General features: G+C 35.2%; 1 protein-coding gene across 6 annotated transcripts in view; it reads right to left on the bottom strand.

Annotated features, from left to right (window-relative positions):
- SIPA1L2 (signal induced proliferation associated 1 like 2) overlaps positions 1–15,760 on the bottom strand; it is a 127,900-nt gene that overhangs the window by 64,824 nt on the left and 47,316 nt on the right. For all 6 annotated transcript variants that reach the window (XM_051993601.1, XM_051993603.1, XM_051993605.1 and 3 more), the window contains exons 6-7: positions 4,386–4,543; positions 857–1,433 (exon numbers count right to left, since the gene is read on the bottom strand). In XM_051993601.1, coding sequence (XP_051849561.1) covers positions 857–1,433; positions 4,386–4,543 — 735 coding nt within the window. The remainder of the gene's footprint in view (positions 1–856; positions 1,434–4,385; positions 4,544–15,760) is intronic.

The raw sequence follows: 15,760 nt of genomic DNA, 5'->3' as shown, positions 1-15,760 counted from the left end.
ACTTTGGGGCAACAGAGTAGGAAGTTTTTTGTTTGTTTGTTTGTTTTTTCCAGGCCTCACTAGAAACAAAATAGGGCGATGAGGAAGCTAGAATTCCAGTCGATTTACTGTGAATGATTGAACAGTGACTAAACAATATTGATCCCTCAGTGGCCGAAGTAGGAAGACCGATATCAACATTTCTTTCTTTTCCACATTAGTGTGGACCCTTTGTAACTTTTTGGGTTCCACAAAAACTATACCAGGGAAGTGCTAATTGATATCCTAGTATGTACCAGGTTAAGCACAAAATGAATCGGCATCAATTACTGCATTTCATTTACAGCCTCGGGGATAACTTAGAGGAGCATGAGGAGATGACTAATCATTCTGATATAGTCCCCCCCCAATCCCGGAGGTACCCCCATCACTCTGTCAGCAAACGCCTAAAATTGCCATGGGATCGAAACTCTTTTATGGTGAGAGCACACACAGCCAGTTCAAAGTTGTTCTGACTTAAGGCTGCCCTGGTTGGAGTTGAGGCTGATAGATTTGAATATGTGTATGTGTTGTTTTCAGATACCCTGCCTGACAGATAGAAAAATAACAATTTCCATGAAAAATTATCGAAGGCCGTTGATCACGCTGAATCATTTTGAACCAAGAAAACTGTCCTCTCTGATCAGTTTGGAAGTTATACTCCTCTCTGCCTCCATTTACTCAGCAACTGTTCAAAATGGTACAATGTCTGACAGCTTTGTTTCTATGAGAAATAGTAACTATTTCTTTCTAAAAAATGTGTTCAAGGGAGAATTCCCTGATTCTGCTATTGGAGGAACAAACATGAATAAAGTATTAGAGCATGACATGTACTTACTCCTAATCTCTGAACAATTTCCCTTATATCATCAGTGCAATTATCCACTGTAGACAGAAGAATACATTCTCCTCTTTCATAAAACACTTTGATGCTCATTAATCCAGAGGTCCATCCAATAACATCTCTGCAGGAACAGTTAAATACAACGTTTTTAGACTCCTTTTCAATCAACATGATAAATTCATTGGAGATTCCTAGGAGACATTCAATGTCAGCAGACCGGCCAAAGTCTCGTGCTATGACATTCCACATGATAGCCCCAACGCTGTATAAGTGAGCATCCTTCCTTGGTTTTACTTTCTCCTTTTTCTTTGCCCCTAATGTAATGAAACTGAACTTGACGGAGGTATCCACTGTAGCTGTAGTCACAAAGTTTTCTGCTAGATCTTTCAAGTATTCCTGCCTTGTTCGGGTAGCCATTGCTCGAAACTTTTCTGACTTGTGGGCTGAATTTTCAGCATTGATCACTTTGGCTAATAGGAAGTCCCTAAAAACTGCTGATTTTGGAAAAGTCACGCCTTTGGGAATTGGTGGACCAAATGGTGGTACATCTTTTGATCTTGAAACTCCAACACTGTAGGGCAGGAAAAAAAAAATAGAAAAGAGGAAATTTAGCAACCAAAGCTTTCCACAGACTCATTTTCAAGTTAGATTACCTGACTCTCAAGCTACTAATTTTTGGACAAACCAAAACTTTTAGTGTTAAGTTATTTATCAAAACTCAAGTAAGTTAATGAAGTTACTTAGTTAAGTAAGAAAACAAGGTTACTTATGAATTACTTGTGAATCAAAAGAGGAAGTCTATTCTTCTCAGTGTTCCCTCCATTCCAACACTTTCATCCATGGCATGAGAGACAAGGAAAAAGGCTGTGAGAACTGAAAATTCAAGCATGGATTTTAGGGGACACATCAGTTTTCTAACTGGAGGTGCCCAAGGGGAACATGAAAAAGTATATGCCATTTCAAGTAGTATGATAATAAGCTGAAACAGATACCCCCAAACCTGGGTTGTGCAAGCATAAATTCTATCATCAAAGATATATACCATCCATTAAACCTATTCTAAGGAAACATCTCATTTCACAGTAGTAAAGAAGCCAATTAGAAAGACTTCTGCCAGCCTCTGTATTTTAAACTGGCTAGGGGAAATATTAACAACAAAGCAAGAAACTTCAATAGTAAGCATAGTACTGTACTCTTCAAATTTGTAAGAAAATTGAAGGAAGTGTGCAGAGACTGAAATTTTAATAACACAACTATTAGGTGGTGAGTGGCACTGTAATAACTTAAAAGCTATTGTAATGTTTTACCTATAATACAAAATATCTGTGTTTTGCCTATAATATATTCTATTTGTAAAATGCTATAGTATTAAAACCTACCCACATTACCCAATGATGGCTGTCCATACAACAGATGTTTATTAGTATTATAAATTGCATGAGTTACAGAGTTGAAGAGAATCTCCAAAATAAATTAAAATCTAGTAGGGCTGAGGGACAGAAAGTATACATGTAAATAAATAACTACAGTATATAGAAGAACATGCTGTTTTCTAAGAACAATTCAAATAAGTGTTAAGGCAGAGAGATCAAATCTCTTTGGAGGGCATAAGACAGTGTCACAGAAGAGACATTATTTGAATTACAACTTTGAAAAACATGGTGGGATTATAAAGGTTTAAATGGAAGGAGAGGGAATGGAGACAATTAGGAAACCATGGAACATGTGATGGCAGAGGTTCATATAATGAAATGACATGAGACAAAAAGGATGCTTTCTGGCCAAACCATGGAAGCCCTTGAAGACCACAGTGAAGCATTTTGACTTTATTATGTAGCTAGTGAGAAGTTACTGAAGTTTTGGAATAGCAAAAAATAGCTATTATGTTATAATTACAATTATTTTGTTTAAAATAGTATTTAACAAACACTGTATGTTAATAAATTCTAGCCTTTTGGTTGGTCAAATCTCTTCCAACTCAAGTCGTTCCTCCATTCAGTTTTAAAGCTATCTTTCTAAAGTGCAGGTCTGACCATGTCACTCAGTTCAATAAGTTTCAGTGTCTCTCTCTCACTCTCGGGAGCAAATTTAAAATCCTCTGGCGTTCAAAGGTTTTTAACCTCCTTGCTACCTTTCCAGTTTTCTTATATTTGAATCTTGCCCAAACACTCTGAGAACCTGTGATGCTGGCTTTCTTGCTCTTCCTCAAAAAAGATACTCTCTTTCTCCACTGTAGGCATTTTTTATTACAGACATTCCAGTAATTCTCTCCTTCTTCTCTGTTTCATAGCTTTCTTCAAATCCTAGCCAAACTCCCACCCTCAAGAAGACTTTCCAAATCTCTTAGTACCTTCCCTCTGTTTATTACCTCCCACTTCTCCTCTATATATCTTGTTTATACATAGATAGCTTCCTATTGTCTCCCCCATTTGAGAGCTAAAACTGTCTTGCCTTCCTGTGTATCTACAGCACTGACGCAGACCATAGGTGGTATCTAACTAATAAATGCTTGCTGCTGACTGATTCTTTCCATCTTGTCTCTTCCTTTTTACTAATTCATTTCTCTGAGAAAAAAAAAAACCCAAATTATTTCTTCCTCCATTTTCATCATGGAAATGCTGAAAGAGGTATTCGATTTTGATGAAGGGAGATGGGTAACAGTGGAATGAAAACATATAAGTTACTTTTAATATGATACATAGGATAATCTTTATGAATGATTTCTTGGTCAAAATTATGCTCTATTCCACTGTCTGCTTCAATAATTTTGAAAACATGGCCTAATAACAAGGCTGGGAAGTGATACAACTACTGAATTTCAAAGAAAACTATTGATTCTTTGAGTAATAGGAGTAAAGTTGTTTTTGTTTCATAAGTAAGCAACATGAATGCTTATTAGGTAGTGTCTGTATTTTTTAACATGTAATTTGGGGACCAGTTCTGGGTATTAGGAGCATAGGTACTTTTTGAGGCTATAAAATGCCTGCTCTGGTATTTTATCATTCATTTTTGATGAAAAGATGAGTAAGACTGAATTTTGCTCAGGGCTAAACTAATAAAATCTTGTTTCTGGCTCTGAACAAGCTGCCTGGTGTTTCTATTTAATTTGATGATTCTTCCAAGTGAGTTTCAAACTATCATATAGGATTTTTCAAGAATAAGTGAGTTCTTTCCCACATCCTCAGACTTATGTCAGAATAATGAATGATTCTTGCAGTACAATTCTGTATTTTAACTAATTGTCCTATTGTATATTTTAATGGGGCTGAAACTAGGAACAAACAAAATTGCAAGACGTACAATTATGAAAGGATAAAATGAAGATGTGTGTGTATATCTAAGGAAATTGCTTAATTCAGAGTGCTATGTGTTCCTTCTTACTTTCTTACATGGCAAAAAAAAAAAAAGAAAAAAATCTACAATTAGGAACCAAATGGAAATTGGAGGAATAAAGAAGAACAGATAGTGAAAGATGCAATACTAAAATCAAACTAGCCAAATAAATTAGGACATACAGACTCACCTATAACACACATTTTCAGTGCAAGGATTGTGCACCTTGACAATAACAAAGACGTGTTGAAACTGAGATCGGATATTTTTTGGAGTAAAAGGAAGTGCTCCAGGCTCTTGGAAGACAATGGTAACGATGTCATTTCCTATATGCCTTTTCCTTAGGAGCTATACATAAGAAATAGACACACAAAGAAAAGCAAATTATGAATGGAAAAAGTTCTTCATACATTTTTTTAATTGCACAATTCACTGAAGTTCATTTCAAAAACACTGCTCAAAAAATAGAACTATTCTTTAGAAGCTAATTGCCAAAAACTTAAGCATTACACAGGAAACTTGGTTGAAATTAGAGGATCTATGAAAAGAAGCTACATAAGTTTTCAACTTTTAAAGCTCTAACTTTTGAGTTCAGCCTAAGCAATCTATCCATCAGTTTCTTCTCATGTTTTCTGTCTCTTATATATAACATAAGCTCCTTGAACACGGGCACAGCTTTTTTGTTTTGCCTTTGTATCTTAAAGCTTTTGGCGCAGTATTTTGCCCATATAAATCCATAATAAATGCTTATAGACTTGGATTCAAAAATGTTTTTTAACAGAAGTTCTTCCAGTTTTTACTAGAAGCTAAAAAGTGAAGCAAACTTTCATTTTTACGTCTAATATTTACATGCATATCTAATATTTACATTTAATTTACTTTCCTCCTTGCAAATTTCAACTTCCTCTCATCCTCTGTTCCATTATTTAATATAAACTCATTAGAACTAATTGGCAAAGAAACTAGTCTTTCATGTGTTGTGGGCATCAGCATTCTACGAATCATGTAGAATTTACTCCCTGCTCTTTGCTTTTTCACCTCCCACATCCCATCATCTCACTGAGACTTCAACAAAGAGAAATCAATGTTTTTCACATTTGTAGTCTTTCTTCTACTTACAAAAGCCACCTTCTTAGTTTAGGTTCTTAACACCTCTTCCCAGGCTACCACAATAGCTTCCTGAATGATTGGTGTCCTTGTAGCCAAGCTTTACTTTCTCCAACTATCCTCCACACAACTGTGAAACTGATTTTCTTACAGCATAACCATCATTGTTTTGCTCATAAAAACATTAATTGTTGTGAATTTTTTCTAGGATAAACTATGGAAACTCTTCTTTGACATTTAAAGCTCTTCACAGTCTGGCTTACCCAAGATCAGTGCATTTTATTCATGAAGTTCATGAATTTTATTCATGTTCATGAAGTGCATTCGTGCCAAATTGGTCCAATTGTCCCTCATACAGAACGCTCCTTTCCACAGCCTCTATACCTTTGCATGAGTTTCTCCCCATACCTAAAAAGTCCTTTTTTCCCTACAGACATCTCATAGAATCGTTAGATTTTTTTTAATGTTAGCTCAAGGGCTACTTCACACATGTGGCTAATATTGATCCCCCTAGAAGTTCCTTTGTTTATATTTACTTTTATATTGCTGTTTTAATAGAATTTAAGCTCCTTGAGAGCAGGGGCTTTAGTAATTTTGCCTTTTTATTACCAGTATCAAGCAAAGTGCCAACCTAACTCATAGATAAATATTTGTTGAATGCCTCTCTATTCACCAAATGTTTAATGATAAGTTTCTGCAGTGATTAGCTTTAACTGTTCTTGCAATTTAAAAAAAAAAATGCTATTTTATCATCACAGACTTCTAGGAATCTCAGTCCAAATGCTTATGAAAACAAAATTGTCACAGATTCACCAGGGTTAAAACAATGAACACAGGAAAATGACTTCACTATCTGGGAGCAGAGTTTGAGATTTTTAAAGCACAGGTGATAAATACAGATCCAAATAGTAAACAGAATTCATAAGAAACATGGTTCTAAAACTCTACCTAGAAATTCAGCAAAAATATGGTCTTTAGAATTCACATTAAATTTAGCAGCAAATCAGGTCTTGTACCTTATAGGACCAATTAATCTAGAGTACTGTCAGATAATCAACATGTAGAAGAAAAATAATTGTGTCATTAACATACATACATACATACATTTAAATAAACAAAACTATTCTGAGATTCCTGTCCTGGCACTTGCCAAATCAGCCAAATATTCAGATATCTCATTGGTGGACAAGAGAAACTAAGTTCCAGATAATATAAATAAATAGCTTCACAACAACAAAAACCAGCCCCTTAAAGGTACTTTTAAAAGCAAAACCAATCCCTTTAGCCATTCATCTTGTCCTCTACTCAGGAAATTTAACACAAATGAAATTATCAACCTGAAGGGGAAAGAATGAGATCCTAACTGTCAAGGCCAAGAAGCAAGTTGTGGCGTTCCACTTTGCAGGCTGACAGTTGTGTTGCTGTTTCAATGTGGCAACTCTTTCAATTAAACAAAGATAGTAAGGAAACCAACTCATTAGGCTATGCATTATTGCTATTCCTATCCAATTACTCTTCCTCGTTAAGGTAGCACTTGTGCCCAACTCTGTACTGCTCCACGGGGGTATTTAAATTGCAAGGTAGAAGAAACAGTAAGACTGGTTACCTTGACAACATCCTGAATCCATATTACTCTCTCCAAGTACATTATTTTCCTTTATAAAATGGGACAAAGGATGTCTTAAAGAGGCGCTACCTTAACGAACTATAGGAACAGAGTACTTCTGAAGGAGAAAGAACTAGTTTATAAAGAAAGGAAAATCTAAAGCTCTCATGGGGATTAGCAAGGAAAACGAAGACTTTATATGTTGCCCACATACCCTGCAAAGGGCAACTAGTACTCTGGAAGAATGATTATATGAAGAATGCAACTTTATGTTTTAAAAACTGTTTCAAGCATGGAGGACTTGGACTGGTTCTTGGGCTTTTCAAATGCAAGCAAATGTTCATGGAAGAATAGTCACAGATATTCTGCCCAGATAAAAAGCAGAGAGAGGGATGGATGTGATTATCTATATGTATATTTGCTCAGGAAAACTGAAGGATTAATCCTTCACGGGCTTTCTGACAGTTATTAAGCAACCTTAAGTTCCTTGAGACAATAGATGAGAAGTATTGTCTTGTTAACTTCAGCATAATATGGAGTTTCATTAACTTCCACTCAAACCCAGGCTCACTGAAAGGGCAAGCTCAATAAGCCTTATTTGACAGAGAGGAAGCTGAGAGAGTGGAGAACTCGGAATGCAAGCCTTGGAATCAGAGGGGATAGCTTAAAGTGCTGCTACAATGACTTCAGGATGTAGGGCCTAGCAATCTCTCTGAGATGCAGTTTCCTCAACTCCTTCTGGCTCTAATGTTCTGTGATTGTACAGAATCAGTCCAGCAGCATATCAAACTTTTTAAAATGATGAAGCTAGAACAAAGCCCCGTGGTTAGGAACAAAGTGAAAATACTGTTCTTTAACCAAATCCACACTGAAAATGTTCAGATACTATACAGATGGTGACATCCAGAGTAATTTTAGGAACTTGGCTCCTAATGTAGAAAAGCTTCATGGGAAGCTAGAAAACTATGGCCTGTTCAAAAAAAAATTAGTTTAAAGCTAATAAGAACAACAAATTTATGTAATTCTTTTTTGAAAAATTACCTGTGAGGGTGTATGTGTGTGTTTTAATACACCTTATTCTAGGATAAGATATAAAGAGTAGAACTGTAGTTAGTAATGCAATTATAAAATGCAAGCCTAAAAAAAAATTGATTTATTTTAAGAGTAGGAGGACATTTCAAGAAGGTAAGTGAAATTGATAACTGTTCTTCCAATGAGAAATGATCATCTGGCAGAGAACGTCTATCCTGATTTTTGTCAAAATTAAAATTAATTCATGTACTGGATCTACAGCAGCTACTGAGTTAATGTCTTTAGTATCAATCAAAAATACCATATTATTTCCTTCTGGAAGAGAAGATAGAATGGTTCAAGTATAACCAATTTGTGGATTCTGGTTCAATGCTTCCTCAATTATGTTCTGATCTTGTTACTGTCAAATGAGGCCCAGGATGGTTTCAAGCCAACTCAAATACTGATTTTTCTCCTCCAGATACATACTAGCACTTTGTATAATGTAATGCCATCAAAAACACAAACAAACCCAACAATAATTAGATAAAAAATATTCCACAAGTGGTTTGGGCAGTGTCTTCCAGAGAGAGACTTTTAAACCTTTCTCATTCTGGTTGATATTCTTTTATTAATGTAGCACAGTATGTCAGATTTAGAAACAAAACAAACCCAAATCACGTGATTCAATAGAAAAGACATTAAAAGGATGCATTACCATCTGCTTTGTCAACACATGCTAAGTAAAGAATTCTGGATCTTTCCATCTGACCTGCAGGTATAAATTCCTATATTTGTAGGAATACAAATTCCTACACTGAAAATAAGGATGGTCTTGCTTTTCTATTTATATCCAATTGTGCTTTAATAAGTGCTTTTATTTCATTAACTAACAAATTAATTAATCCTGACTCAGTCCATTAAAACTCTTAATCAGAGAATCAATAAGCACTTATTAAGTGCTTACTATATATGCAGAGTACAATTCTAAGCCCCTGGATACCAAGAAAGTAAAAGAAAAAAAAAATTGCAGGTCCAGTCCCCCCCAAGGTTCCTATTCTAATAGCAAGGATGACATGTACACAACTACTGATAGATAAATAGATAAATAGATGGATGGATAGATGGGATGGATGCATAGAGGGATGGATAAATGGGTGGGTGGATGGATGGATGGATGGATAGATATAAATGGATGGAAATTTGGATAGATAAATAAATAGTACAAACAGTAGTTAATCTTGAAGGAGAGGCACTAAAAGTATAAGGGGGAAGAGAGCAGGGTTCCTTTTTCATAAAGTGCTATTTTTCTATCCATACCTATCTAGATAAGTATACACACACAACCACACATCCATATTTTACACATATTTGTAATTATATATATACATATATATATAATATATGTCTCCTGATCATTTATGATACAGCCTAACTTAAAATATTAGTTTCATATATATGTATATATATTCAGTTATGTTTTCAAATCTAAGTCTAGTACTTTACATTTATTTCTATGAAATTTGATCTTGTTAAATTATACCTCGCCCAATTTTTTGAGAAGATCACTGTGATGAATTGAAGTAGGGGGTTAAGGCTTATAGAAAAATAAGAATTAGAGCATTACTAGAATATGAAGAAAGAACATGACTCCACCAATACTTACAAGCAGTGTTGATAACTTTTGTACCCATACATAAAATTATAATTTCTTTTCTGTTTACTTTTACTTGGATTTCCTACTGTTATTCTCAGTTTTGACTTAGGCTTATCAATTGTACAAGAACAATGAATTAGAGTCAAGGCAAAAGAAGATGTGGCCTTGATTCAATCCAACTTAAACACATTTATTAAGTATCTGTTGTGTAAAAGACATCAGCAAATGGGCATACAAAGACAAAAACCAAATAATTCCTGCTCTTAAGGAAGTATACATATGCAAAAATAAAGATGAAGTCATTTCAAGAGGTGATAATATAGCCACTTAGCACACACTCCTGAAACTTGCATTTAGAAACAATACCACCACTGCAAAAAAAAAAAAAAAAAAAGGAGAGTATTAAAAGAAAAATAGAATGTGAACAAATTGGAGTAGGGGAAATGTAACAATTAGATGAAAATTGGTGAATAGAGGCTGAAAAGAGTCCCTAGGGCTTATATGAGGAGAGCTGTTTTAAATATAAAGAGCTCCTCAAACCACCATCAATACAAATGTAAAGCCAACTTACCTTCCTGTTTCTATGATATTAGATAAAATGATATCCAATTTATTTGTATCATAATTAAGAAACTTCAAAAACTGGACTAAAAGGAGACTATAAATCTAGGATGGGTAAAAGATGCTCACAAAAGAAATTCTGAAGAAACAAAGAGAAGCTATTTCAAAGGAGCAAAGGAATTCATATAAAGAGACTATAGCAGAAACACTGGGAACTCTGATTTGAAAAAGAAAAAGAAAGAAGTAGTGTTGTAATGCTGAAGAAACTGAGCAAGATAGAGATTAGAGGGTATTTAATAATTTATTAAATGGGAGAGATTTACTGGAACCAAATGGATCCATAGTTTGGTCCCAGGGCTGAATGAGACTGTTGTCTCAAAGAATCTAGCCAATGAGGAGAGTTCTCAGTGACATATAAACACATGGCTCAGACTCAGGGGGTAGGCTGAGGTGGGGGCAGAGTCAGGGTGCTGAGAGCAGGAATGGGACTCTGATCATCGAGTTCTGACAGAGCATGGGGGATGGGATGACCTCATGGGGGGAGGAACCCGGACATGGGGACAGCCATCTTGATAAGACAGTATCTGACATTCCGATAGCTTGTGATGGGGAGAGGCACTGATATTCTAAAACATAAGATCTTTTATCCTTATCAAGTATTCTGATAAAGAGGGAGGGGAGGTTTTGTAGGACTGAGCTTTGAGAAGCCGAGAAACTTTCAGGACTGGGTCAGGATAATTAGGGAGACTGAGTCAGGACAATAAAAGAGAACTGTGGTATAATAGTATGAAGCAACAAGGAGAATGAATAAGCATGTGGCAGGGTCCTATAAAAGTCTTAGTTTAAAAAAAAAAAAACAGCATCAGAAATGTTGAAGGAGCTGAGGCTGATAAAGGAAACTAAGGACAACTAAGAAGAGAAAAAAAGATGAAAGAAAAGATAGAAGTTTTGATTGAGACACCTGAAATAATGATATTGACAATGAAAAAAAAAGCATTTTCTCAGTTCTTCTTTCCTTCTTTTTCTTTTCTTTCTTTCTTTCTTTCTTTTTTTTTTTTTTTGCCAAGAACAAAAAAAAAAAAAAATTATATTGAGTTTCTATCCAAGATTAGCACCCAGCTGCCTTTGATGAAATCAAGTAACTGGTATGATGAACACGACAGTCAATAAACATTTATTAAATATCTACCACATGTCCAGCACTGCCCTAAGTGCTGGGGATATAAAGGGACAAAAGACAGTCCTTCCAAGAGCTCATAATCTTATGGGGAAGAGAAGCAGCAAATGAACATGTATACACAAACTATATACAAGATAAATAGGAAATAATTAACAGAGGGAAGACAACTAGAATTAAGAGAGGTTGGAAAAGGCTTTCTGTAGAAGATGGGATTTCAGTTGGGACTTAAAGGAAGCCAGAAAAACTTAAGTACATATTAGGAAGGAGAGATTTGAAGATATGGTGGGGTTGGGAGAGAGGGAGGGGGCCCAGTTCATTTAAGGTTTTTAATCAAAACACTTTATAGACATCATCTCATTTGCTCCCTATAACTGAACAAGATAAGGTGAGATCTTTCAAGACAGTTGTGAAAATCAAGTAAGGCTTCATCTATTTCAAAGTTTGAGTAGGCCTGAAGGACTTTAAGCATTAAGTCAAGGGTATACTTAAAGTATCTCCTCCCTGTTATCCCCCTAAGGACATACTTAAGCCCCCCTCTTGTTATCCTCCCTATTTTGACCAAATGTGGGCAACTGTGTACTTATTGGTCAAGTTCAATTTCTTGGGTAGTTTGGGCATTTAGAATGTAAGATCCTCAGCCAATAAAGATGAGGGTCAGTGGTGGGAGGGGGAATTTGCGTTAGGGATAAGCAACGACCCTGCCCCCTATGGTGCTTCCTCCCTTCGATTGTCTGCTGGATGGGTGGGACACTCGGGAGAACTTATAATAAACTTTGCTTTGCTTCTAGAGATCTATCCAGTCTTTTTTTATTAATGGTTTTTGACCCATACATAACCCTGTGACCTAAGCACTAAAACTGTTATTTTTGCCATCTTGCCTATCTAGAAACAGAGACTGAAAAGTTGTGACTTGAATATATGATTTAGTTAAATAATGTCAATGATTAATGGGAGATTCAAGTTACAAGCAAAGTTATGAACACACGGCAGCCTGAAGTACCAGGACAATCATCAAGACCTGCTATAAACAAATCTTTTATTATATAATAGCTGATTCATACACAGGGTCTCAGAATGTGATCAGTTATATGATAAAGGATATGCATTTTATTTGTCCAAAATATTATGTACCATTATAGATGAATCCAAGGGCTGTGTATACATAAACTCAAGGATTGTCTTCATAAAATCATTTAATGATTCTATCTTTACCTTCTCTATTTTAAGATTAATCTCAAAGCAGAGTTCTTGAATATTCATATATATATATGTATATATTTATAAATTTTATATTATACATGTAAATACTTTTTTCATATGAATGAACAACTAGTTACTATTACTGACTTGCTAGTACAAAGCATTCACTGCTGAAGGGTTCTCTGTTGGAATTATTATTAGTCAAGAGCACAGTTCAATTTGATCAGCTCTTGTGGCCTTTTAGATTAGGTCTGCATTCCAAAAAAGTGATGGCTCCTCTAGATACAACTCAAAGAAGGCACTGCATTAAATGAACTGAACCCTAAAATAATGCAGAGCTTTCAGCAATGAGAAGAAAATAAAACTAATCATGCACATAAGAAATATGAGGTAGAAAAAGATAGCATATTGCCTACGTATGCAATATGTAACTATTCAAATCATAAGTAAGGTATTTCAGATGGAAGATGAACTGAGCCAAATAGAAGGCAGAAGCAGCAGCACTGGATCGGTTTGGAAAAGCAGACACAGCTTTCAATGATCCCAAAATGCTTGTTGTCACAAAAGCCTGTATCTACTATAATATCTCAGAAAAATTAGAAATGTAACTCCAAAGAGAATGAAAATTTCTATGGTGATCTATATCCAAGATACAGTGGAAAATCACTTACTGAAGATATCTATGCATTATGGGAAAAAAGACAATGTGGGAAGGCAGATGGACAATCTAAATAAAAATAATGATGATGATGATGATGATGATGATGATGATGACAATAATAATAAATGACTTTTCTATGGAATTTCAATATTTTCAAAATATTTCAAAACATGATCTTGCTAAGAAATTTTAAAAAGAGGAACATGCTTTCCCCCATCCTGTCCACTAAATAGATCCTTTTTAGAGGATTTCTGAGAAAACATGTCAACAATAGGAGTGATGAAATCATGATGCACAGTACAAGAAGGCTGTATCAGAGAAGCATGATTCCATTCACTTAGACCGGGGGTTGGCAAACTAAGGCTTCCAGACCAAATGCAGTCCCCTGTATAAGGTCTCTCTAAGCAAAACATTCTCTCTTTTTTTTTTTTTTTTTTTTTTTTTTTTTTTTTTTTTTTTTTAATAATAAATTTTATTTTATTTAATAATAACTTCGCATTGACAGAATCCATGCCAGGATAATTTCTACACGACATTATCCCTTGCAATCACTTATGTTTCGTTTTTTCCCCCTCCCTCCCTCCTCCCCCCCCCCCCCAGGATGGCAAGCAGTCCTATATATGCTAAACATGTTGCAGTATATCCTAGATACAATACATATTTGCAGAACCAAACAGTTCTCTTGTTGCACAGGGAGAATTGGATTCAGAAGGTAAAAATAACTCGGGAAGAAAATCAAAAATGCAAATAGTTCACATTCATTTCCCATTATTCCTTCTTTGGGTGTAGCTGTTTCTGTCCATCATTTCTCCAATGAAACTCAGTTAAGTCTCTTTGTCAGAAAAATCCACTTCCATCAGAATACATCCTCATACAATATCGTTGTCGAAGTGTATAATGATCTCCTGGTTCTGCTCATCTCACTTAGCATCAGTCCATGTAGGTCTCTCCAAGCCTCTCTGTATTCATCCTGCTGGTCATTCCTTACAGAGCAATAATATTCCATAACATTCATATACCACAATTTACCCAGCTATTCTCCAATTGATGGGCATCCATTCATTTTCCAGTTTCTAGCCACTACAAACAGGGCTGCTACAAACATTTTGGCACATACAGGTCCCTTTCCCTTTTTTAGTATCTCTTTGGGGTATAAGCCCAATAGAAACACTGTTGGATCAAAGGGTATGCACAGTTTGATAACTTTTTGGGCATAATTCCAGATCGCTCTCCAGAATGGCTGGATTCGTTCACAACTCCACCAACAATGCATCAATGTCCCCGTTTTCCCGCATCCCCTCCAACATTCATCATTGTTTTTTCCTGTCATCTTAGCCAATCTGACAGGAGTATAGTGATATCTCAGAGTTGTCTTAATTTGCATTTCTCTGATCAATAGTGATTTGGAACACTCTTTCATGTGAGTGGTAATAGTTTCAATTTCTTCATCTGAAAATTGTCTGTTCATATCCTTTGACCATTTATCAATTGGAGAATGGCTTGATTTTTTATAAATTTGAGTCAGTTCTCTATATATTTTGGAAATGAGGCCTTTATCAGAACCTTTAATTGTAAAGATGTTTTCCCAGTTAGTTACTTCCCTACTAATCTTGTTTGCATTCGTTCTGTTTGTACAAAGGCTTTTTAATTTGATATAATCAAAATTTTCTATTTTGTGATTGGTAATGGTCTCTAGTTCATCTTTGGTCACAAATTTCTTTCTCCTCCACAAGTCTGAGAGATAAACTATCCTATGTTCCTCTAATTTATTTATAATCTCGTTCTTTATGCCTAGGTCATGGACCCATTTTGATCTTATCTTGGTATGTGGTGTTAAGTGTGGGTCCTTGCCTAATTTCTGCCATACTAATTTCCAGTTATCCCAGCAGTTTTTATCAAATAATGAAATCTTATCCCAAAATTTAGAATCTTTGGGTTTGTCAAACACTAGATTGCTATAGTTGACTATTCTGTCTTGTGAACCTAACCTTTTCCACTGATCAACTAATCTATTTCTAAGCCAATACCAGATGGTTTTGGTGACTGCTGCTTTATAATATAATTTTAGATCAGGTACAGCTAGACCACCTTCATTTGATTTTTTTTTCATTAATTCCCTTGAGATTCTCGACTTTTTATTGTTCCATATGAATTTTGTTGTTATTTTTTCTAAATCATTAAAATATTTTCTTGGAAGTCTGATTGGTATAGCACTAAATAAATAGATTAGTTTAGGGAGTATTGTCATCTTTATTATATTTGCTCGGCCTATCCAAGAGCACTTAATATTTTTCCAATTATTTAAGTCTGACTTTATTTGTGTGAAAACTTTTTTGTAATTTTGCTCATATAATTCCTGACTTTCCTTTGGTAGGTAGATTCCCAAATATTTTATGCTATCAACAGTTATTTTGAATGGAATTTCTCTTTGTATCTCTTGCTCTTGGATTTTGTTGGTGGTGTATAAGAATGCTGAGGATTTATGGGGATTTATTTTGTATCCTGCTACTTTGCTAAAATTATGAATTATTTCTAATAGCTTTTTAGTAGAATCTCTGGGGTTTTCTAGGTATACCATCATA

This window comes from Antechinus flavipes, chromosome 4, assembly GCF_016432865.1.
Source record: "Antechinus flavipes isolate AdamAnt ecotype Samford, QLD, Australia chromosome 4, AdamAnt_v2, whole genome shotgun sequence".
Lineage (NCBI taxonomy): Eukaryota > Metazoa > Chordata > Mammalia > Dasyuromorphia > Dasyuridae > Antechinus > Antechinus flavipes.
Note: the sequence above shows the minus strand (reverse complement) of the source record. Positions and strands in the feature narration are given on the sequence as shown.